At 46.3% G+C, this 25450-nt stretch overlaps 1 protein-coding gene across 1 annotated transcript in view; it reads left to right on the top strand.

The window, feature by feature from the left end:
* Positions 1–6609: 6609 nt before the first annotated feature.
* Positions 6610–25450, top strand: part of EFNB2 (ephrin B2) — a 42148-nt gene continuing 23307 nt past the window's right edge. Inside the window, exon 1 of the mRNA XM_059377555.1 lies at positions 6610–6931. Within this exon, the coding sequence (XP_059233538.1) occupies positions 6810–6931 (122 nt within the window). The 5' untranslated portion in view covers positions 6610–6809. The remainder of the gene's footprint in view (positions 6932–25450) is intronic.

Raw genomic sequence — 25450 nt, 5'->3', positions numbered from 1 at the left:
GTGCATGCTAAGAAAAATGCTATTGCTTTAGTTTGAGCTCTTCAGTGAGTCTAATTGTGGTAAGGAACAATACTATCAGCTTAAATATCTTTAAAGGTAGAATTTGAAGTAGGCATGAACTGTAGTGAGAACTGCCTTATAAACACAATACCTATTACTCTAAAACAATCACTTTATTTACCTAAAGAATATAGGTTGCTAATGAATCTTTTTTTTAACCTTTAAATAGAGGTTAGCTCTATTTCATGATTTTTTTTTTCCCCTAATGTACCTTTTTTTTTTTTTTTTTGGGTGCAGATCCATTGTTCTTAGGCTGTGTATTCAAGTTTTGGGAAATGTTTATTTAAAAAATGTTTTGCTCTACAAGTGTTATAAACATTGTATCTAAGAGAGTAGCCTGGACTTAATATCTGAAATCAGCTTATGCGTGCCTTTTAATTTTTAAAGAATCTCTTAACTGCCACATATGGTGTGAAATCGCAGTAAGTTGCTTAGTGACATCGCAGTATCTGCTGTTGGAGACTCGCATCAGATAATGAAATTGTTCCTGTGCCAGGCTACAGGAAAGAGGATGTAATTGTTAATAAAATACACCCGATCTTTTCTGTGCTGCAACAATGTGTAGTAATTTGTTTTCTTCATTTGTTTCCACTGCCTTTGTGTACATATTATAAAAGTTCAAATTCTCTCCCAGTTTATTAGCAGTTCAGATGTTCCCTAATTTATTAAATATGCTTTATTCACAAATTGTTTTTTAGGTTATTCTTAATGCATTATAGAATTAACTAATGGCTTTTGTTTATTTTTATTACAGTATTTAAAATATGTAGTTACTGGAATTTTATTGTGGAGTTTGCAGAATTATCAATTGTATAAACAAAACCTTTAAATTAGCTTGGTGTGAGGACTCTTTAATGCTTGCAAAGAGGGGAAGGGGTAAAGATTTACTCTCCAGTTTCCCTTATGAAGATGTAGCAAAGTAGGCTCTGTCTTCAGTTAACTACCCAGTCTTGTAGTTGTGCGTAGGCTATGTCTACAGCTATTTTGTATGGCCACCAGTATTTTAAAATATTTTTAAATACTGGTATTTAATATTTTAAAATACTGGTGGCCATACAAAATCTTTTTAATTTTCCAGAGTAAAATAAGCATAGAGTGCTGGCTTGTTGAACTCCCATGTATCATTTCGAATACCTCATCTTCTATCACGTACCCTCCATTTGTCACTTAACTAAAATTTCTCCAAAGCTTTTACTGTTCACTAGAGCTGCTGATTTCAGGTATCTTAACTTTCTGCTCTTTTACACCCAGAACCATCCCGTCTGTTTCGGATTACTAGCCATGAGAATTTCTGAAAACAGGATATCTTAATGTTGGAGACTTAACCATTGTCTCCAGGAGTCTTAGGAACACTCAAATGTTATTAATTAGTGAAAGGAGCACTAAAGAGAGAAGGGCCTCGATCTAAGAGTCTTGGATGGGTGTTGAAGCCCAGGCAGGAGGTCTGCTTTCTCATTGGTTGAATTGGCCACTTAGCCTAGATGCCTTCATCATCTTTGTTATTCCTGCTTTTTTGTTTACTCCTGGTTCTGTTTGTTTTGTTTCGTTCTTAAACGTTCAGTTGTCTGTAATTACAGAGTTGCTACTGGTTCAGTAATCTGGGAGATCTGCAAGTGCTAATGCACTGCACGGTACATTATGAAGCAGATTTGTCGATGGTTTTCAGATGGTGGGATCACATTGTCTGATCTATGATATATTGTATATCTGTAGTTACTAGAGTAACCGATAAGCAGAAGATTGTTCTTTTCCAAAGCATGCAGTGGTTGGATCAGAGGATGTGTGAATAGTTGTATTTTACATATATCTTTGGGCCTATTACTATGAAGCCAGTAAGTTAAAGAGTAAAATTTTTAATGGTCCAGCAGTTTCACTCTCACTCAGGAAATTCCTAATGGGGGTGGGGGGCACACAGTGTGTGTTGTGTTTTGAAGAGTGTCAGTACAGCTGGTGATTTCTAAACCTGGCTTACAGGCATTAGAATAAAATAGGCTTATTATGTTGTATATGTTTGGGTGATTGTTTTCTTCCTCATATTCCAGGCTTATGGAAATGTATGGGTTGAAAAACAACAAGTAGCAAGGAGTTTAAACAGGAGTACACAATTGCAGCCTCTTCTGAGTGCTGTGGAATATCTTACTGTATGTATCTTATGATTGCTGTCAGTGATACCCTTATGATATCCCTTATATGTTTGAAGCAGAATTTAACTTCTTATAATACTGTGTCTATATTGTCAGTCCAGAAAGTGGGAATCTTACACAGAGAGGTTATAGAGTACTAGTAGTAATGAATGGTAAAACCAAAACTGCACAGCTGTTAACCTGTTTATCTCTAAACTACCTAGACCAATTTGGAAGGGTGACAGGAGTTTGGTCCGTTCTCTAAAACCTGTTAGTTTGTAAATAAGGAAATGAGATTTCATGCCAAGTGCTCAAGTTAGCTGGAGCCATAACTGTACTCTTTACACATATGCCGTTTTTGCATTAATAATATAAAAGCAACGATCGATTATAACGTAGAGATTGAAATGACTGCTGTAGTGGAAAATGGTGGTATTTTAGTTCCATAAGGACTATATTATTACATCGATAAGGTCAGTTGGCACCGAACTTCCCAAAGGGAAAAATGTTCTTTTGACCGAGTGTTCAGTGTAGTAATTAATACTGTCCCTACCAAACTTACAAATACAAGTAGATGCTAATTTAAGATGTTTCAGTGTGGAAGCTAAATTGTAGAAGTAGGTGGTGCCAGAGTGTACGGCATGGTTTACTGAGAGAAGGTTTACTTTACTTCCGTTTTAAAAGGTCTTCCCTTTGAGGAATTTGAGCAGTGTGTTTGCAGAAGAGTTCTAGAAATTTCAGTGACTTATGAAATAAAGTGCATGCAGTGCCAGGAAACATTAGCTACATAGAAAGTTCATGGCTTGGACAACATTTACTCAACATGAAACCAAATTCCAGTAATTTTTCTGTAATGCTACATTTAGATAAGGCTTCTGTTCTTTGTTTTTACAGAAGTTATGTTAAAGATGTCTTTTGAAGTACATCTAAGAATTAATGGATTACTGTACAAGAAACAACCATAAAGACCAAAGCATGCATAGGAATTCAAAGGGTGACAGGAATGACTTTAGTAAGGTGCACTTAGAGCAAAATTGGTTGCCATCTTAATTTTTTCAACTGAAATTACCTAGCTTTACATTTGCTACTTCACTATATATTCAAACATTTTAATCAACTTTTATTGACTATATGGAATTCCCCCAATTTTTACTTTCAGAAATTTCCTTAACTTGAGAAACAGTTGAAGTGATTAGCTGAGATAAAACTTCATTTTTTTTCTTAATGTGTGCGTGAAGCTGTGCTGGTAAAATTACAGATTTTCAGAAATTAGCACGTTTCTCCTGACTATTCAGTCATAAAATGAAGTCCAAATACAAATATGTATTAAACCAATGTAATAGGTTCTTTCTGATTTGGCATGCATTAAAATTTCAATTTTGTTTTGTACATGCTGATGTAACAGTTTTTGCCTGGCCTGTGTACAGTAGTAGAATGGCTTGAAGAGATGCTTTTAATTACAGTTGCTCCTTGAACAACCTGGGTTTGAACTGTGGTTCCATTTACACACAGATTATTTTTTCAATAAATATAATACAGTACTGCAAGTGTATTGCTTTAGATTTTCTTAACATTTTCTTGAGCTTTAAGAATACAGAATATACATATAACAATAAAATATGTGTTGATTGATTTTGTGTTATTGGACAGAGTTCTGTAACAGGCTAGTTAAGTTTTGGGGGAGTCCAAAGTTAAACCGGCATTTTTGACTGGGGTGGTGGCAGTTCTTACTCTTTCCTTAGCTCATTAATGGGTTGACAGAACTGAACTTGACCATCTCAACAGTAATGGGATATTTATCATCTTGAAGTTGTTACTGTTGATTTTTTACCTGGTCTTTACAGATAAATGAATCCTTATTTGCTGAAAGAAAATTCATGAATATTCACACTCAAGTTATACAGGAGGAATCTTGGTGTGGGATTTTATTTTTTGGTCAGGTACACAGTTTGTTTAAAAGGCCGTTTTTACATGTACATTTACATTTTCCACAAGGCAAAATGCTTTTTGGGTGTGTGAATATCTGATTTACTAAAAATGGAAGCCAGGGTTATTTTCAGACAATGCAAATTTCCTTTATTTCCTCTAGTTTACTTGGAGAGAGGATGTAGGAGCTAAGAGGTCACAACTTAAACTTCACAAAATAAGTTCACCAACTATGAAATGTAGTACTGAGATACTCCGTTTTAGTTCTTGTAGGACATTATTAAGCTACCTTTACATTTCAAATGAATTCCTTAAATGTTTAGGCTTACTAAAACCCACTCCTTTTTACCCTTGTGAGAAAGTTATAAATACTACTACCTGCCCCTTCCTGGTGTTTTCGTCCTCATGAGAATCTGGCCATGACTTCAAATCGGTTTTCAATCTTTGAGCCTTTCTTAAAAATTTTCTCAAGTTGGAGGCTTTTTAAAATAGCAATTCGGGAAAATTAAGTTGTTTTCTTCTCAAAGATTTACCTGGAATAATACGAATAATGTATTCAGTACTCCCATGCCTTAGTATTTTCCAGCGTGCTAGCAAACTAGTCCTAACAAAATGTCAACACTCCAGTTGAAATGTACATTAGCTTATGTTTAATATTTCGAAAAAGGAATACGTAATAAGTTGTAAAAATCTGGAAACGTTATAAAGAAGAGTGAGAGAAACACTGGTATCTAAATGAGATGTTTTACAATGTATATTCTTTAATTTAGCTTAGTAGATAATATAGCTAAAGAAATACAATTTGTAGGAATACCGTCTGCTTCGTTGGGTTGGAAACATTAAATCCTGCAGTAGACAGGACTTTTTTAAGCATGTTGTGGGTATACGGTATTTTTTTTTTTCTTCCCCGCAAAACCGTGAATTGTGCATGACTACTCCGCCTTACTGCCGCCGAATTCTCCGTGCTGCTGGGGAGTTTGGGAGCTTCTGCTATGGACGTTCTGTGCGGTTGTGTTCCTGGGGTTCTGGTTGCCGGTGGGCGGGCCTTGGCGCGCGCGCGCAGCGAGGTCGAGCCGGCCGCTAGTGGGCGCTGTGGGTCCGTGGAAGCCGTCGAAGCGGTGGCGCGCGTCCAAGGCGTTCTTTTGGGCAAGCACTTGCGGAGAACCAGAGTGAGGAATTCCTGCCACCTCTCCACTTGGGCGCTATTTGTCACCGTCACCCCTAAACTCCCGGTCACCTTGGGATGGCGTGAGTGTGGCCCCAGAGACCAGTTAAGGAGAAGGTCCCGCGGCGGGCCCGGGTGTGCCGGCGACACTCGCGGGGAGCGCCTGGAGGCGCCGCCTTCCCGGGGAGCGGGGAGCGGAGGGTGCGGGGCCGGGACGGCTGCGCCCCGTTGTAGGCGGCCACGTCGCCGGGAGTCGTCTCGCCTCTTTCGGCCCCGTTGACTTTTTGGTCAGGCCCCAGCTGAGGTTAGGCACCGAAATCAGGTGTGGAACTCATCGCCCCGAGGCCTACGAGGGGCAGCGAAGGGATGCGCGTGCGGGGGTGTGAGCCCGGCTTGCGACGGAGACGCTCGGCCGAGCGGAGAAGGACCCGCGGGAAGGACCCCACGGCCTTCCGCTCCGCAGGGAAAGTTTCGCCCTCGACGTCCCTCTGCCGAAGTTAGAGCACTTGCCGGGCCATGCCGGCGCGTGCTGGGCGCGGGGACAGGTGGCCCCGGCTGCTCCCGCTCCCCTCCCGGACGTCCCTAACGGTGTCCCCGCCCCGCCGCTGGAGGGGCGCGGTGCACGCGCTGGCCGCCCCCTCCCCTCTTTGGCTGTCCAGGCTGCGCTCCCTTTGCGCCACCGCCCGGGGCCGGGGGCGGGGCTCACCTGTCAGCCGGCGCCCCGCCTCGCGGCGCCCAATGCCGGGCGGGGGCGGATGACGGACGGGCCGGCCGCCCAACCGGAGCGCGGCTGCTGGGCGGCGGGCCAATAGGCTGCGCGGTGCGGGGCGGGGCCCCGCGTTTATAGTGCTCTGACAGCGGGCCGGTCGCGCTGACTCTCCTCGGCGGGGACGGCGACGCCGGCCGGAGCTCGGAGCTGCGCGCAGAGAGGGTCCCGGCGCCCTCCCCGCACACAAAGGCCCGTGCGCGTCCGGCGCCCGTGGCGGGGACCGAGCCCCTCCTGCCTGCTCCGCGGGCCGGGAGCTGCGAGGATAGAGGAGGGTCCCGCGCGCCTGGAGGCGCCCCTCGCCGCTCCGCGCCCCGCGCCCCGGGACATGGAACCGCGCCGACGCGGCGCCCGCGCGCTCGGGCCGCTGCCCGCCCCCCTGGATCTATAGTGCGAGGCGGTCCGCTCGGAGCGCAGCGTCCGCCGCCCGCGCGAGTCGTCTTTCTGCCTTTGTGTCCCGGCCGCGCGCCCTCCCTGCAGCCCGCGCCCGGCACCCTGGAGCCGCACGGGAGCCTGCCGTCAGAGCTGCGTCCGGCGCGGCGCCCCGGAGCCCCGAGCCCGCCGCGCCGCCGCGCCCTGCGCGTGCGCTCCCGCCCCGCGCCCTGAGGGCTCCGAGTGGAGCGCCCCCGACTTCGGCGACGGCTGGAGCCGCTCGGCGCGCCCCGGAGCTGCCTGCGGTCTCCCCCTTGTCTGCCCGGAGGATTGGGGCTCCGGCCCGCGCCCAGTGCCTCCGTCGTCCGGAGTGTGCGGCGCTGGGAGCGGCTTGGCCATGGCCGCCAGGAGGGACTCCGTGTGGAAGTACTGCTGGGGAGTTTTGATGGTTTTATGCAGAACTGCGATTTCCAGGTCGATAGTTTTAGAGCCCATCTATTGGAATTCCTCGAACTCCAAGTAAGTGGCGTCCGCGATCCCTCTCGGTCCCCGCCTGGGGTCCGCCGCGTCGCGCCGTCCGGGCGGGAGGAAGGGCTGGGCCGCGGCGCCTCGGATTCTGTTTCTGGAACCCCGGTTCCCCCCACCCCAAGCTCCCTGTCCCCAACCCTCGCCACATTTTACTTGATGGAACTCTTCCCTCGGCTTTCCAGCCGGAGCGCCGGTTCTAAGGGGCGCTCTCCCCCGCTTTCCTTCCCCCACGAGCTCCCGGGCGCTAAAAAAAAAAAAAAGAAAAGAAAGAAAAAAACCCTGACGGCTCGGGTGTCACGTTCGGGAAAGTGTCCGATGGCGATACCTGACCCCTACTTCTTCTCGAGGACGGAGAACATGGCCACAAACAGGGCTGGCCGGCGCGCAGGCGCTGGCGGGCCGCGGAGGGAGGCAGGGATGCTGCGCTCTCGAGGAGCGCCGGAGCGCGGTCGATCCCTGCCGGCCGGCCGGGGCTGTGAGCCCGGGACAGAGGAGCGCACCCCGGGGAAGGGAGCCTGCGGTCCCCGGCCGCCCGCAGCGCCCCGGAGCCCGCGCGCCTCCGCGCCGCCTGCCCGAGTGTGCGCGGGGAGCTCGCCAGCTTCGCCAGAGAACTCGGGCGGCGAGCCCTCTCCTCCCAGCCGGGGTGACTGACCGGCCTTCGGTCCCTCCCGGAGAGACCTTTGCACGTCGTCTCCCCCTTTCGTTTCTAAACCTGTGGCCCCGAACTCTGTGGTCCTGATAGCTGACTTGATTTTAAGGACGCTTTCGTCAAAAGCTTAAGTCCCTGCCCAGTCAGTACAGCTCCTGGAGCCTGGGCGAGAATGGGATCCTTGAATCTGAATTGGTTTTACCAAACAGTGTAGCCAGGAGAAAGCCAGGCCTTGTGGAGATTAACTTTCAGCGTGAGCTACCAAAATAGAATGCACTGAGAATTTAGAAAAGGCGACTCATCCCTAAGCACGTATGGCCATGACGCCTCAGTGCTTACCTATGCATTCAGTTTTGCATCTTAGCTCCTTCTTGGAACACATTTCTAGTCAGATCCAAAAATATTTTACAGAATCATGGAATTTTTGCCTTGGGAAACTTGGAAAAAGTGTGGAGACCTTGGCTGGCTCCTGGAGTAAGCGTTTGAGAGGAGAAGGAAAACCAGTGGCCTAACTGAAGGCAAGCAAGTTGGCCATGGATTTAGGAGTACAGAGATGGGGAAGTGATTTACAGATCACATTTCAATTAAAGAATTATATCCATTCTTTTAAAAGTGGCAAATCTCAAGTTCACCAACATGTTTTACTAAGAATTTCTCAGGATAAGGGCGAGAAACGTCACAGCCGTAAATCGTATTAAACACATTCTTGCATGATGCCGGATGGCACTTTCCAACACGGGCTCGCATTTAAAAGTTGCTTAATGCAGCCTTCTTCCGTGCAGCCTGGTCTTGTATGGGCCACTCTTTCCTCGATGTTAGATTTGTGTTTGCCGAGACAGCAGTTGCAGTGACCGCCTTACACGGTGGGTCGGGAATGGTGGGGCACCAGACGGTGCGGGAAAGCGCCGGGCTTGGACCTGCGTGCGGCCGCGGCTGGATGGGCTAGGCGGGCCGGGAGCCCCGGCTGGGCGGGCCGGGAAAAGGCCAGCCAGTGCTCGCTTTGCGCCTACAGAGGTCACTCTTCCACGCGCAATGCTCGCGGCGCCAGCCCTCACCTCCCCCCCCCCCCCCCCCCCGGGGCTGTCGGCTCCTCTCCACTTCACACTTTCGCCGACGGATTGTTTGGGGAGGCTGATTCCCGCCGCCCCCTCGCCAACCCCCCCACCCCCGGCCCCGGTTTAATATTTACGTTTGAATTTTGTTTGAAGACATTCCCATTAATCCATCCATTGGCCAACTCAGCATGTGCAACTCCGTGTTAACCGCTTATGACTTGGTGTGTGATCAGGAGGAAGGTTAGAAACACCTACTCGAAAGAAAAGGTACAGCAGTAACTGTTCCCGCCACCGACACCAGTATCCTCTTTTCCTGATGTATTTGCGGTGGGGGGAGGTGACTGCTGTTTTACTCACGGTCCTGATGAGGAGGGTTCCTCGGTTTTTCTCTGCTGCCGCCGCAGACTTGGAGACCTGCTGGAGGCCTGCGTTTTGGAGAAGCCTGCCTGCACAGATGAGGTTTCTGTTGCCATGATTGCTCCCGTCTTTAAGAGTAGAATTTCTTTTAAAATTCTCATGATAATGGCGTGCCTGGAGGACTGGATAATTTGCCCCTGGAAAAGGTCTACTTAAAAAAGTATGCAGCTGAACGCTAGCTTGAGACATCAGAAAGATTTCTTCCTGGAGGAGTGATATGAAAGAGCCTTTTCTAAGTTGGAGAATGAATAAAAACCCCTAGTGCCAAGGGCTTGTTTTCTTGGGGGAAGTTGCATATTTATTTCCAGTGAAAAGTTTCAGTCCACGAATATGATGTGGCAGGAAGGTGATCAGAGCAACTGAGGTTTCACACCAGTTCATCCGAACTGTGGAACAATTCATCTGTAATGAAGCTGCCATCAGTAATTAGATTTGTTTCATTCGGAGGTCAGCTTTTTTAGCAGGTGGTCGTCGTAGGGAGCAGGAGCAGCTGTTTGGACGCAGGGTCCAGAAAATCCTTTGTAAATTCTCCGTCTCCGTAACTCCTTTAATCACACTGTCTGATGCCCCCATCCCTGAGACTCTATGCAGCCATCCGAAGAAGTTCTGGGTCTGAAACGTTAGCAACTACCCTGCCAGGTGGATTACTCCCACGGCAGCCACGGGCTCCGGCAGTGTGGCCTCAGTTGTGGTCCCTTCGGTTGTTGAGCCCCCCTCCCTTTTTTCCCTCTCCCCTTTCAACTCGGCAGAGAATAGCAAAGCCTGGCTTTCATTTCCAATTAACTGATGTAGAATGATTTTTCCAGGCACAATGAATAGTTGCCTCTTCTAAAAAAAATACCCACTTTCGAGTGAACAAGGCTGTGTTGGTAGATGGTGCTCTGTAATGAATTACACGGACTTTGTCGGAAATTTCAGCCGAGCAGTAATTCCTTCTGTCTAGGGGTACTGTTCCCTTTGCACCGTATACTAGTTAGTTAACAAAGCATTTTGCTTTTCCCAGGTCATTTTTTCCCCTGCCTAATACTGAATTCCTGATATTGATTGACTTGATACAAAAGAATGGCTGGATAAAATCCAGATAACCTATAATACGTGGGCCCCACCACAGTCAGGCTCTGAATAAATACGGACCTGTCAGAGATTGATAAAATAAACTACAATGGATAGTGCTGTTTGAACAGTCCATTCAATACCATATATAAGCCAGCCTGCCTTCCATTGTGTCTGAAATTCTTATTTTTGTAGGTAAACAAATGCACATTCAACACTGATTGAATAGCCCCTTGAACTATGCTCCACAGTTTGCGTTTGGGTTAATCTTGTCGGTTTTAATATAGAGAGAAAAAAGCACAAAGCACCAGGGGTGGGATTGTTCGTCCGTTCCCAACCACATTCCTCACATTTTGTCAGGATGATAAACTAGAGGTAATGGACTGTCGTTCCACAGGACAACCCAGCCAGGGAGAACACAAAGACGGAGCCGAAGTGATAGCTCACAACATGCTTGGTCGCCTTCTTTTCAGGCGAGAAGAGAATTTATTTGGGAATCGTGTGTCTAGGGACTGCACTTTTTAACCTCGGCAATTATAGCTTCAAGCCTCAGAAACGGGAGCTGGAGGTTAAGATGATTTGTTAAGCACTTGGTTCTAAATCTTTCACAAAGCGTAGCTGTTGACACTTGTCCTACGGATGTAAAGAAATGCAAATGACTGCAAATTTCCTGAACGTTTCTGACTCTCCCAGGCCAAAGTAGAAGGACAGGTGAATTAACCATCATCCCCGGGCCAGCTAAAAACTGCAGACTGGAATGGCCTCTCCAGATGGAGTGAGCCGCGGCACAGTCAGTATATTTGGATTACTTATTGTAAAACCTCTTGTCTGTAAATTTACTGAGGGAAATCCTTTGGTAGGTGGATCAGTGCGATAATTATCCTCGGAGGGACTTTGCAGTTGGAGCAACTAAACCCGTGGTACCTTGCCTTCCTCTGAAGTGCTCTGGACTCCCAAGAGGTTGAGTGTGACATCTACCTTAGCGTGATGTTTCCCAGAGTGCTTGCCTAATGGGAGACGGTCTGAGAGCCCAGCATGACTGCAGTGATGCGTCAGAGGAATGGGAGTGGCAGGGAAAGGAAATACGGACAAGACCCTCAGCAAAAAGGACATTTTTTCTTTCTTTCTTTCTTTTTTTTTTTAGAAAGGTGATTTTACGAAAACTTTATTCTTAAACTGTTCCATCCCAAAGTAGACAAAAAGCAGCACTCTTGTAAGGAAAATAATGATGAAAATGGTACTCCAGTCTGCCTAGCCTCTGCTTTCCTTAGCTGCTGACATAAAGAGCCTGTTTTTCAGGTCACTTATCATTCATCTACATAGATTTGCTTATGAGCTCAGCCTTTGTGTAGCGGAGTAGAGCTTTAAATAGGAGTGTTCAACTGTTTAAAATATTTTGATTAAAATATGCAGAACCCATAGAAGTATAAGCTTCTCGTCAGGAATTAGCTCTTTCAGGGAAGAGCTCCCTCCACCACCACTTTTTTTTTTTTTTTTAAGGGGTGGGATTAGAGTGGGGCTGGGAGAAGGGTGGAAGAGAAGCAAAGAAGGAAGGATGGCGAATAGGACAGTGTTCGAACAGCTTGGAAAAACTCCTGTGGCTTCATTGTCTCTGTAAAGCCAAAGAATACAAAGACATAAGCAACTCAGCCCTTCTCCCATGATGGAAAATGTAAACCGTTGACATGGCCCCCTGTTTAACTTGTTTAATTCTTGTTTTAAATTCAGTGCTACGCTAGCCGTGTGAACTCTGAAGATTTCTTTAGTAATCCATTTTGTAGTTCCGAATCAAAAACAAAGTGAAAGGGTCTGACACAATTTGCTTTTATTTTTAGGCAAATCAACCCTGGTCATAGTTAATAAGGGGATTACAACCCAGACTAGGTCTTTACAGATGTAATGTAAATCAAGGGCAGAGTATAAAGAAACTGATCCCTTTTGATTGAAGTACGGTAAAAAGGCATAGAGAAACTAGCAGCAGTAATCTGATTGTATGGCAATAAAACCACCATTTTCTGTCTTTCAGATAAAAATAATGTGGTAAATCCATGCAGTTCATAAGATGGAAAGGCAGATAAAGGGGGAAGCCATGGCAACATATAGATTAGCTTGATGTTGGAAATGACACGTCTCTGAAAAGGGTATAGAAGCGAGGCCCTTGCTCTAGGCTGTTGGCTATTATGTGAGAACCACACAGACTTGGAAACTCGGATTAGAAAGTATGAAAGCCCTACTTGTGGCCCGGGATGGTGAAAGCAGGAAAGAAAAGCTGCTCAGTTCTTGCTCATTGGTGGCGGATAATATGGTGAAGGTAGATTTCATTGGCTGCCTTTTTTAGAGGTTGAGATATGGGGCTGATTAAAACTTTAGATCACTGCAGTTGTTAAGGCCTGCAAGATTTTCCTTTTTAACTCCTGGCCTGACAGGGGTAACCATTCTGTAGGATTAGCTGCACTTGGCGGTCCTGGCCTTAATCTGTTTGGGCTTCAGGCAGGGCCATGCTGGGCAGGAACAGAGACCAGAGGGGAAGGTAGGGCTGCAGGTCCCTGCAAAGAAAGAGAGACCTTTGGACTTCAGCCCTGTTTCAGACCCAGCGCCTCTCACACCGTGTGGGAGAGAAGCAAAGGTAACAGTACCCATTGTCCGCCCCCCTCTGCCAGAGAGCCTTTCTCGGAGTTTTGCCCTTCCTGCCCTGGAAAAGAATATATAATAAAATAAATAAAAGGGAGGAGTATTTTGTTTTCATTCCGATCAACAGTAATCCAATATGACCAAACCAGTGGGCTCTATCGAGATGATATTTTCCTCGTTAACGTGAGTCTTAACCTTGGAGTTGAGTGGGATGGGCGCCCTTCGTGTAAAGTCAGGATTAGAAAATGTTAGCACTGCTCGCTTCCAAGTAAAAAACAAAACAAAAAAAGCATCGCCATGCCTTGGAATCTTACTGCTTTCTGTCTTGAACAAGCTTGTGAATCAACCGGACTTTTGTCTTTGCCTTCCGCACTCTCCCTTTTAGTCATGACACAAAACGAGCCATTGAAACCATGATTGGGTTCCACGCAGAGTGACATCCGCAACTGGGTCAAGCCAGAAAGGAAATATTTGCTTTCCTGCCTCCTATTTGGCGTTTTAGAAAAGTCTCAGCATTTCTTTGGGAAAGTCTGAAAACTCTTAAGACGCGGACAATACTGAAAGCCACAAACACCCCCAGTGTCTTTCTTGATGGAGTGGATCGGGGAGCTCCCCAGGCTGCTCTCTGAACAGCAACATGGGGCCTCTCTTGACTGACTCGTTCTGTGTCTGAGATCTTCATCGAATCCCCCTTATTCGCTGTCAGACCCGTTGCTTTGCTTTGGTTCCTCATTCGCAGCTCATTTGACCCTCTGTTTGGGGTGGGCCTTTATCACCTTTGTCGCCTACTTTTCTGGTCATTACTATGTAGCTTTCATAGATCCAAAACATTTAAAAACGATTGCCATACCCCGTGCCTGCGACTGTACCCCTAATTCAGTAATCTCTATGGAAAGACCCGTTGCACTTGTCTAGATCCACCAAGGAGACGGGACACCCCCTAATTGACAAGCTGGTCACATCCAAGCACCTTGCATTCTACATTTGACAATGATTGCTAATGGCCCATTCAGCTAAAGTATTTGCTTGTTAACAGGGAACAGAGCATGATAAATGTCCAGCAAGCTTGCGGCCTCCTTCAGCTTTTGAAATGCAGACTGGTGCATATTTATGGCAGGCAAATGACAAAAGAAGAAGCTGAATTGCCCTGGCCTCCAGCTTTCTCCTAGGAACAGGGTTAAAGTGATTAGAGAGAGACGCAGGGGAGCCCAGCCTCCAGTTTACTGACCATCCGGCAGCCTTCAGCTTCCCTGTCTACCGGCAGAGAAAGAGTGCGGAGGTACGGGAGACAAGGATGGTTGGATCGGGTGCACGGGGGAAACCAGGGGATCAGAGATGAAGTGTTTTCCATGCACCCTGGATGCCAGGTGAGCCTGTTTCTCGTGCTCCCACAGAGAATCAGCAGTGGCTCTTAATGTCCTTTTTCCTGTATAAACTCAAACGTGTAATTCTAGTTGAAAGCACTTTGGGAGTGGGACTGGTGAGAGCATACTTGCTAAAACAAAACAAAACAAAACAAAGAAACAAAAAACCTGAAAACAAAACATAGTAGGAGAACACTCCATTAAAGAAAAACAAGCTGTTTCTGCCTTTAGTAATTCCCTACGCAGAATATGAGGAAGAAAAAAAGGGCTGTAGTGAAGTATTTATAGTCTGCTGTTTTGTTCCTCTAAACGCATGGGTAGGTGAAGGTTCTAACCACGCAGTGGCGGGCTGACATGCGGGATGCTCGGAAGGAAGAACTGGTGATCAACTTTGCTTTGGAAACTTTTTTTTTCCCTCAGTCCCATAGATTCTTCATGTTCCTTGTATAACACAATTACATGATCCAGTGTGTTTTCTCAGTTTAAGTTCAGCTGTCTCCTTTAATTACAGACCTTGTATATGGGTCTCCCAGTACTTGCTGGGCACGTCCCTCCGGCCCCCAAGGCATTCCGTGTACTTTTCATGTACTGATTCCGTCCAGGTCACACCAGGGTAATGACGAGTGCTGCTCTCGGCTTTGGAACCAATAGAGTCAATGTGTTTGCATTGGAGGAACCGGACTGTGGTTGTTCCTAAGGCTTTGGCTAGTTTGGAGCAGGTGAAGGGTGTGTGTGTGTGTGTGTGTGTGTGTGTGTGTGTGTGTGTGTGTGAAGCCCAACACCTACTTTTGGCTCTAAAGATCCCTAACCTCTGCCCTATCAGAGGGTCTCAAATGCACCTTCCCTTTGCAGCATCTTTTCGGCCTCCCAGGTTCCCGCCGAGGACCGGAGGCCCAGCATGGGCCTAGTCTTGTTCCCTAGTCTTGTTCCTTGCTCTTCCTGGCTCACCGTGGCCTGAAAACATTTGTCCTACACCAGAACTGCCACGCGAGCGGGGCCAGGCCAGTCATGTTCAGAGCCGGGCTCAGAATGGGCCAAAGAAGTTAGAAAAGGCCAATTTTCACGTAACTACTGGAACTCACTTCAGGGTACATTTTAGATGCAAATAAGCTCCTGGAAGCCCTGAGTCCCCCATTGTCTATGGGAAAATGGATCTTCATTATAATGGACTGTCTAATAAAGTTTACAAATTACCTTAGATGAGTGCCTTCTTGATGACATAGATCCAACATAATTTCTTTAAATCTTTTCTCTGTAATCCCACAGCACTTTAGTTAAATACCTAGGGTGTAGAAAGAACATTATACGCTGCACCATCGTGGTTCATATGCAAGCCTTAATCCGCATCATTGCCCTCCCTGTCCCTAAGAGGCAGGGACAAGAGCTGTTGCATTTTGGCAACCTCTGCCTACTAGCTAGTGATGGCCTACAGTAAGAATCAGTGCAGTGAACACAGTCTAGATGTGGATTCATGGCTGCCTCTGGTGTATTAACATGTCAGCTCTTACTAGAGATCCCCCACCCCTTGCCAGAGCAGTGGCTCTAGAATTTGAGGGCCCAGAATCACCTGGAGGGCTTGTTAAAACAGGGTTTTGCAGGGCCCCACCCCCGAGTTCCAGATTCTTGAGGTCTGGATGGGACTTGAAATTGACATTGCTGAGGAGCTCTCAGCTGATGCTCTGCCACACAGAGACACACCTTGAGAACCATTGCTCTAAATTAACCCCCGCCCCCCACCGCCTTGGAAACCGCTCAACATTAGCTCATCACCCACTGAGGCTGTTTTGGAATCTCTGAAGGAATCTGTGGTCCTTGCCTTGCTGCGTTCTGCCCCGTTCGTTCTTGCCCTGTTGGAGGCCACAGGAGATCCTCTAGGTCACTGAGAGCTGATAAAGCATTGATTTGTTCATCCAGCATTTGTTAACTGTGAGGCCCGCTACTAGGCTCAGATAATAGAAAGACGAGCCTCCACCCTCAAGTGACTTAAGTCCTAGGGTGGGGACAGGGAAGGCCCAGGCCTGGTGGAAGTGTGGTCACCTGAAAAACACAGTAAATAAGCCAGTAGTAACATTTCAGCTAAGAGCATGTGTGTACGAAGTGTGCATCTGTAGGCATCTGCATTATTTCATGCATCTGAGCATAGCGCAGACCCCGCAAATGAGGCGGATAGACCCTGTGGGATAGCTAACCCAGTGATCTCAGCCACTTTTCTGATTATGAGAATTAGCAGTACCAAGGGGTTTTTAAGATGCACACGATGATCATGGAAAGGTCAGACAATTCGGTTTAGCAAAGACAACCAAGTTTAGCAAAGAGTACCTGCTTTGGAATCTAGCTGTTTGAGCCTGATCCCAGTGTAGCTGGTTTTTTTCCCACTGTGTAACCAGGGGGAGTACCCTCTCTGTCTCAGCTACCCCATCTCTAAAATGGAGGCAGTAGTCTAACAGCGCTGAATAAAAGAGTAATAAAATTGTGGTCAGGATGAAAAGAGCTTGGCTCTGTGCTTGACACAATGAAGCAATAAATGTCACCTATTGTTAATAAAATTAATTGAATATTTGTGTGCCTCGCTATGGTTCATTTTGCCTACCATGTACAAAGGCAGAATAAATAAAAATGACATGTTAATGAAGATTACAACGTAGCAGATTCACCTTCTAGAGTTTGTCGCATTGTACTTTGTCCACCTGCCACGCTTCTACTCCTCTTCAAGGCTCCTCTGCTTTTATTTTCCACTCTACTGCAAATTCCATGCTCTCTCCTCTGCTCCCTACCCTTGATGCTACCCGTGATGTCACATTTATAACATCAGAGAAAACAGCTTATCCCCCATGGACTGAGGAGAGCCTGGGCTGAGTCCACTTTGTGTGGCCTAGTACTGGGTACAGGAGGAGACCGTGTTATTGAACAGAAACATGACCGCAGTGTGCGGGGGATGGGCAGAGTAGCATCACTTGTGTTAATGTTACATGTTATTTCTTATTTAGAAACTAACTCACCTGCTGGACACAGTTTATTTAACAACACTTAGGGAGCATTTACTGAATGCCAGATGCTACTCTAACAGTTCAAGAAATACTGACTCATTCAGTCTTCATAGTAACCATCTGAGAGGGGTACTTTTATGATTCCTGTAATATCAGTGGGGAGACGAACGCACATTAATTAACTTGCCCGAAGTCCTATAGTGAATAAGTGGTATGGTCCGCATTTGAACCTGATTACTCTGGTTCTGGAACCCGTCCTGTTAATGCTCTGCCTCTCTCTCTTATGCTATGGCATGGAGTAACTGGAAATCGAATAACTAAATTAAGCATACATACATTCACGGAAAACCATGCATACAAGGTGGGTTAAAAAGAAAAAAGTTTGAGGCATAATTTGTTCCTTGTCAGTCATTATTTATAACCTTTCTAATGATGGATATGCTATTCTCGATGGGTTCTTTGAATCTTTGATAACAAGGTTCTACCCAACGGGAACTAGATAGTTATAAAAGTATATAATATTCATGCATTTAGTGAGAATTATTCCTTTGACCATTCACATTTTCCTTTTAAGTGTTTAAATATTTGATGGTTTCTCTGGGAGAGAAAGAGGTCAGATTTTAGAAGAGAGTTGCATTTGGTTAGGTGCTGAGCGTGTGTCAAGCTAAGGAGATAGTATGACATCTTTTTTAGAGTCTAGTCACAATTAAATGCCATTTTATTTTGGATTTTGGGATCCGTGCCAGCTTCCAGCTTGTCAGAGCTGAGAAGACTCAAATCAAGTCCAGGCCTATTTCTACAGCAAACTGGGCTTCTGGCTTCTTGCCTGTGGATTCATTCAGTATATCCCATCTGGCTTTTGATGTTCTGCAAGTTTGGAGCAGTTTGTTTGAGGAAGCCGGGCAGCCTGAGGTCCTCTGGCCTCCAGAATGTGCCTCTCCGCTTGCCTCTTCCTGGGACTGAGTGTCCGCTTCCCTGTTGACCAAGCAGCGAGCTGGAGGTCTCAGCCAGGTCTTCCTTCCATTTAATTTAGTAGCTGCCTGTTTGAATAACTAAGGAGTATTTCATTTCTGCACATGTTTGTGTCCTGGTGAGCCTCTATCCAGACTGCTTGTGGTGACCGAGCGGGAACTATATGTAACTGTCCTCAGGTACAGGGCACCCCACGCACTTTTCTTAGACACTTTGGGGGATCTGTGTGTAAGTCTCCAGCAAGTCAGGCTTGAGTCTTTGTGATGTCAGCAGGGCAGACCTGATTTCTTTCCCTCTCCTCTCTCCTACTCCCTGGGCTGCCCCAAAGCCACAAGAGGTGCAGGAAAATGTTTCTTGTTACAGGCCCAGAGCAGACTTGTCCCTGACCCTGCTCCCAAGCCTGGGAAGAAGGAAGTGTGCAGGAGGCAGGCATTTAGGTGGTGGTTGTAAAATGATTGCACAGCCTTGTAACTTATGTTGGCAGGCTTGTGCTCCGTTGGCAGGGAGAGTCTGTTCTTACATCAAGAGGAGAACTAAAAGTTCTGCCTCTTCTTCAACTGTCCTTATCAAAGTGTTCATTCTGTAATGACACCGACACCCAGGGAGCACCGGTTCTGTGCAAGGCAGGGGATGGAGGGCTTGGAGTCCAGCAGGGAATACAGCAGGCTCTGTCCCAGGGTCCCAGGCCCACTTGAGGAGCAGGAACTGGACCCCTTTAGTGTGCCTCTTTCTCTTGGTGTTGCTTTCCTCACCAAAGGGGAGAGGTTTTGTTCACCCATAAAACACGGGTGGATTGTTTTTCTAAATGGGCGAGATTCTTTGGCATTAAAAAAAAAAGGGTGATGATAGGAACGAAAGGAATGGGAAGGCTCAGTAGAAGAAGAGACGCCCAAACTAGATTGTGACATGGCTGTGCATGGAGAGCTCCGCTCCATTGCTTTGCAGCCAGCCCCCTCCCTTGGTGAGTTACATGCACCTTTCAGCTCTGTGACGTCCCACTCAGGCACGTGAGCAAGTGGATCTGCAGGCGTCTACCTGGGACGGCGAGGGGACAGCCTGCTGGAAGTGCCCCTTCAGTTTCTTCCTATATGAAAGCCACTTTTCTCTCCGTGCCTCACCTGTAAATAACAAGAGTTCCACCTTCCTTTACAGACTCTTGCTAAAAGCACGGTTTGGACAAGACCGTACAGGTGCAAACAAATCACAGTTGGGAAAGAAGCTTGCAGCGTCTCTTGCCTCCGCGGGTTATGAAATCCCTGTTTCGATAATGGGGCTGGCGTGGATGAGCCGGCAGGACAGACGGAGCTGGCCGGAGTGACTCACTCCCCTCTTGTTTCCCACTGGGCCTCCCGGTGCCCCTGCCTTACGCTTTCAGCTCCCCAGTTCGGCCTTATCTGGCTACAAACTTCACTTTTTGGGAAAGTTTTGAGGGGGGGAAGCGGGTGTTTAGATCAGTTTCAAATAAAAACCTCTGTGCTTTGTTTTGAGGTGGGTGGCTGCTTTTCGTTTTTAATTCCACAGCCGAGATGGACTAGACTCTTGGAACCCACGCAAAGAAAATGGTGCTGTCTCTGCGTCACACACCATAAGTCTCTGACTTGTGAATGTGCAGATCGCTTCTCTTTTTTAATTAAGTTTTTTATTTTAATTCTAGTGTAGTTAACTTAGTGGCGTCATTGGTTTCGGGTGTACGACATAGCGACTCAGCGGTTCTGTACCAGGCTCGGTGCTCATCGTGACCCGGGTATGGACACACTTGTTGCAACCTCAGCTTGGCTCTAGGCTCTCCTGTGAACTGGAAGTTTGTATTTCAGTGGAACAGATAAAACTTAAATAACTTGTGTTATTTTCCTCAATGAAAATTTAAACTACAGGATATTACCTTTGAGTGTTTTAAAATAAAACTTTCTTCAGCCACCACTGTTTGAGGATTATGTCACAAATAAAACACAAGATTAACATCAAAAGGAGTCCGTTTTCATTCAATTGTGCATCATCACAGGCTGTGAAACTTAATATTATTTTGACTCATACAGTAATTGCAGAATAACACGGAAATGGATTAAGTTTAAATACGAGTGTGCTCCCCAGCTACACCCAGACTGTCAGATGCAAGTCGAGGTCATCGGCCAGAGTGCGGCTTCTGGCTCTGCAGATTAGAATTCTACTAATAAAACTATCCTCTAGACTGAAGTTTACAACGTTTTCCAAGTGTGTGCACAGACGAAGAGTCACAAACATGGTCGCACCTCACCTTGAAAAGTTGCTGAACTGGTTTGCGCACCCATCGGCTTACAGTGCATTTTGCGTTTCTGTGCTTCTCATCTTTCTGGAAAAGATTTTGCTTGTCATTGGCGTGAAGCTTGAAACGTACCGCCCCCGCCCACCCCCTAGCTCTCAGATTTATAACACTTTAATGGTCCCGGATTGTATAGCCTGCTTTTATGCCCCTTTTCTTTTCCTTGAATAAATCAGGTTCATGTTGCTGATGTTATTTGTTTGAGGAAAGTGTGGAAAAAAGGGGCACCTGTGAAAATCAGCGATTGTTCCAGCACCCATACACCTTTGAATTAAAGCAGAAAATGTCAATTAAAGCCTCCAATTACTACCTTATTTCTTGGAGGTTTAAAGCCACTGAGTAGGTAGTGGTACACTGGCTTCAAGTTCTAAGGTAATTACTTGCTACTCCAAGCAGTGGTATCTGGTGACCTAATTCTGTACGAAGCTGACACCCTGTAGCTTTGCCCCATTCTCTCTCTGGTTTCAGAGAAGGTTTGTGCAGAATCTTGTTCTGATGGGGAAGTGCAAAAGAGGGCAGTAAAGTGCTATCCACAAGAAGGAAACTTTCTCCAAATATTGCTCAGGGTTGATATTGCCTATGTCTATTGTGGGCCCTGCTTTTTATTTATTCCCTTTGGAACAAACTCTTCTGTTTGGGCTGCTGAGAGACGGACGATCTTATTAAGCTGTGGCAGCAACATAGCATTCCACGGAAGTGATACAAGCGGAGATTCCTGCTTAGTTATGAAATTCACATAAGTCCTGCTGAAGTCCAGCTTCTGGACTTATTTCTATTCCTTGGGGCACAGGGTGTTTCTGAAAGGAATCTTGGGGCTTCTGTGTTAATGCTCTTCTTGCCCCGTAGAGACGTGGAAGGCCCCCCCAGTGCACAGTGTGGTTCTGGGTCACGGGTCTGGGCTTACCCAGAGCAACCTGTGTCTTTTGTCAGGAGGTGACCAGAAAGCCCAATTAGCTGCCACGTGCTCCTCCTTCAGAATTTTGGACTAATTTACAAACGGACTGCTCCTTTTCTCTGTAGCCCTTGAGATTTAATTAAAATGAAATAGAAGCATTTTGTGGGAAGAGTACATGTTTTCCAAAATATAGTAAACTCCAAGTGTACTTAGTGTAGAGCTCTGGCTTGCAAAGAAACCTATCCTGTGAAAGGACAATGATTTTTGGTGCCAACTGCTAGGGTTGGCATTCAGGTCCCCTAAAACGTTAGCCAACTTCCAGAATTTTCCAGTTCAGTGATTAAGCCTAAACTGTATCCATCTCGTAGTTTTCATTTATTTGGATCAACTGGTCGTACGTTAATTACTAGGGTTTGGTGGACTCGACTGCTGATTTGTTACATAGGCTACAGTTCCAACCACAATAACTGTATTTAGTTACTTTCTAAGGAAATACATAAAAAAAAGTTTAAATGTCTACAAGTTTTAAATGCTGATTTTAAAATCAGAATTAGGAAAGATGGCTCAAGAACATGATAACGTTTGTTGTTTGAAGCCGTACACTGAAAAGAATGTTCCGTGTGATCACAAAAGCATTTAATGTTTATGGTACAAAATTCTGAAAAACACAGAAAGCTAGAAATCGCCCTGGGTCCGTCACCATCCAGTATCTGAACGCAGTCGCAGGTAACGGCTCCACGTTTGATCATCTGTGTATGTTTTCTGTGTCGTCAGCCAAACCAGTAGAATCCTACCACACATTGTGTCTCTGTGCTTGTTTTCAGTTGAAATTAGCCACGTACTTGCAATAATCATTTACTCCAATGGAACTTTGAGAAGAACGGAAAGATTAAAATCCCCATGAAAAAAGTAGCATCTGTGTTGTTTACAAATCTTATTTTGCTCAGCAGGGTTCTCCAGAAGTGCAATATCCCGTGGGGGTCCCCGGTCCCCCAAGGTTACATAGCGGCTGGGTTTGCGGTGGTCCTGGCCCTGTTACAGAGCCCCGGGGCCTGTTCTCAGGTGGAAATACCAGACACTGAAAGAGGGTTTACGGAACTAGTAAATGGGAATGGCTCCGGACCTCAACTGACACTTTTCACGTGGGAGCGCTGCCATGGCGTCTGGTTAGAGGGGGTTTACCTGCCCCGGCTGTTTGTTTAGACAGACATGGGCCATTCCTGTCTGTGTCTTCTTCTCATCTCTGTTATTCTCTGTGCGCGTGGTACTTCGCGCTCGGTGCTGCTTACCGAGTCGCTGTGGTGTAGCCGGTGGTCTCGGTGCCGCTTACCGAGTCGCTGTGGTGTAGCCGGTGGTCTGGCATGTCTTTCCGTCTTTACCCCCGTATGGTCCTTCCCTCAGGGGAACCAGGCCGCCTGTTTTTCGTATGTATTTTCACAGACTCTGTCAGCATCAAGGGAGCCCCTCAGCGAGTTGCCCTTTCTTCTAGATTCATTTTGGACAACTTTGAAGAAAAGCATAAGAAGTCATTGAATGTTTGTCCTGAGGGGTAGGTGTCCCAATCAGGGACAAAGGCAAGAGCCGGTAGGGGAGAAGATGGGCCATTTGTGGCGGGGTCGGGAGTGCAGCTGTGAGTTCCGCCTGCACAGTGATCCCTAGGCTGATCATCTGGCCCAGGTGAGAAGTGGACAGGACACCCGCTGCCCCCATCTGATTTCACAAGCACCCGCCAGACCTGGTAACACGGTGCTGGTCAACAAAGGAACCCAGACCTCAGGTCGCATGCATGACATTCTGGTCTGCTGTAGAAAATTGTGTGCTGTGACCTGAGCTCCCAAGTAGCTGGTTTGTACTTTAAATGCATCATGCAGGGGTTTTTATTTTTATTTATTTTTGTTTTTTAAAGCATGGATTCCTAGTGTGGATTAAAACATTACAGAGTATCATGTCGCATAAGGACTGTATTATAAATAGTTTCTACAATAATGAATATGAAGCTGGAATGTCTAATTTAGATTCTTAGAGATCTAATTTAGATTACTAAATATTAATGTCTAATTTAGGTTATTAGATTGATTCAGAGCATTCCCTGTGGGAAGGGTTAGAGTCTGGTGTGGTGAATAACTTTAAAAAAACAAAAAAAAAACTTGGATTACATTTGATAGGTAATCAGAAGATAAAAACATTCTGGTATCACATCATTTCATTTCAGGCGGGTTAACTGTTTTATTCCAGATTGTTTCTGTATTTGATCCAGAGCACTCACACCCATTGTCCTGCTTGAAAGTGACTCATTGGGGAAAACAGAGGAGTTGCCTGTTTGTATTCAGCAGGCCCCCTCTACTACCATTCTGGGGGGCGCTGCAGTGAGCGGCACGGACCCAGCACCGGCTTCCAGGAAGCAGCCCTCAGCCAAGGTCTCCTGATGGAGAGGAGGGTTTGGCTTCTCTCCCAGGACGGCCACAGGGTGACTGCTCTGCCCCTTGGTAGTCCGGCTCAGAAAGGAAAGTGGCCTGGCTCTGTTTTCTGTCCTCTATAGGACATGAAGCACTGCAGGCCTTCTTTGGGCTTTGTTTGGGATTCCACACCAGCAGACTTTATGAAATGATGCCCATCACTACTCTTTGTTTGGGTAGAGTTTCACAAAAACAACCTCACCTGTGTGGCATGTAATGTAATTCTATGCTCCTTTTGGTTAGAAGACCAATGTTATTTCATCACATAGAAAGAAATCTGTATTTGACCTCCGCCGTGGAGAGACAGGTTAGAAATCTGAAATTAGCCAGTGGTCACCACCGTAATTCTCCCCTGGTGTTGTTTTGTGTCATCTTGTTTTGAATACTTCCTAGGTTGAACAGGATTAAGTGAATTACTAACAATTACAAAATATTCAGGGCATAGTTACACTGTGTAGTCTGACTTACTAAGATCTCTCGGCAATCTTGAGGTAATAAAATCCCAATAGAAAGGACCCAGTTTCAAAAACAGGGTTTTGTCTATGTTTTAAGCCTATGGTTACTGACTTGCTTTTAACATATGGGACACAATCGTTTTCCACTCGAAAGTGGTGTTATTAAGAAATTCACCCCGTTTCATTGTCACTTACATTCCAAAATGTTGTCAGAAGACCATCCGTAGCACTATAATTAAAACACAGATCTTACATGGTTGGCTGGTTTCTTCCCCACCTATGGGTTCTCAGCCTCCTGGGGCAAGGTTGGGTTACCAGATGGCTGCCTTTGTGAGCCGTGGTCTCAAGGGACTACTTGTGGAGCAGCCTCCACAGCAGGCACCTGCTTGGCATGGAGTTAGACTCCATGGGATGACTGCAAGCCTGCATGGCCATTCACTTTCTCTTCGTTTTCCTTAACTTCGTGGCTTATCTATGCAAAGCTCAATTTAGAAAAAAAATTGCATTTCACAAAACCAGATTTATGCTCTAATGTGATGCAGTGAGAACTGAAAAGTGTGCAAAGAAAGGGGGCTTTTCCTGTCGTGTCTCCTGTTTGGCACAGCAGGGCTTCATCTGTTTTGCATGTTACGTACGTGTGCAGTGATTAAATCAAGATAATGTGGTGGAAGGGGCCTCTGTCGGTGCTTCGTGGAGAATAAGTTCTCAAAAGCAGCTGTGTGTCCGTTATTAGTGATTCTGGAGGGGCTGACTGCACTGCATTTTGAATGGGAAGGCACCGTAGAAGACTGCCACACTCCCACATCCTTCCAGAGAGAACGGGTCGGAGGCTCTGTCTGCACTGCTCCTTGCTCTTCAGAAATACCCATCGTGCCTGGAATGACGTCCTAGAAATTCCGTCTCTGCCCTCAGCGCACCCCTGTCCTCCCAACATTAGCTGGGCCCGTCTGCAGAATTCTTCCTTGCCTAAATCTGCAAAATCTATGGCGCATAATTTGACTTAAATTTGTGTATATCTTCCCTTCCATTTGTTCTTTCATATTTTTTCAATGAATGCATTATTTATGAGCATTTACTATCTGTCAGCCCTTAGACATTCAACATTGAACCAGACACATGGGCTCTGCCTGCCCTCAGGGAGCTGGACTACACGCTCCTGACCACGAGCACCTTACGCCTCTGTCACTCGGGGCATCGAGCACAAAACAGATGCTTTCATCATTACGCTTGCTTGACTCTCTTTTTGCTCTCATGTTGCCTTAGAAACAGGGTTCTTG

Source organism: Mustela nigripes, chromosome 15 (genome assembly GCF_022355385.1).
Source record: "Mustela nigripes isolate SB6536 chromosome 15, MUSNIG.SB6536, whole genome shotgun sequence".
Taxonomy (NCBI): Eukaryota; Metazoa; Chordata; class Mammalia; order Carnivora; family Mustelidae; genus Mustela; species Mustela nigripes.
The sequence above is the reverse complement of the archived record's forward strand: the minus strand, read 5'-3'. Positions and strand labels throughout refer to the sequence as shown.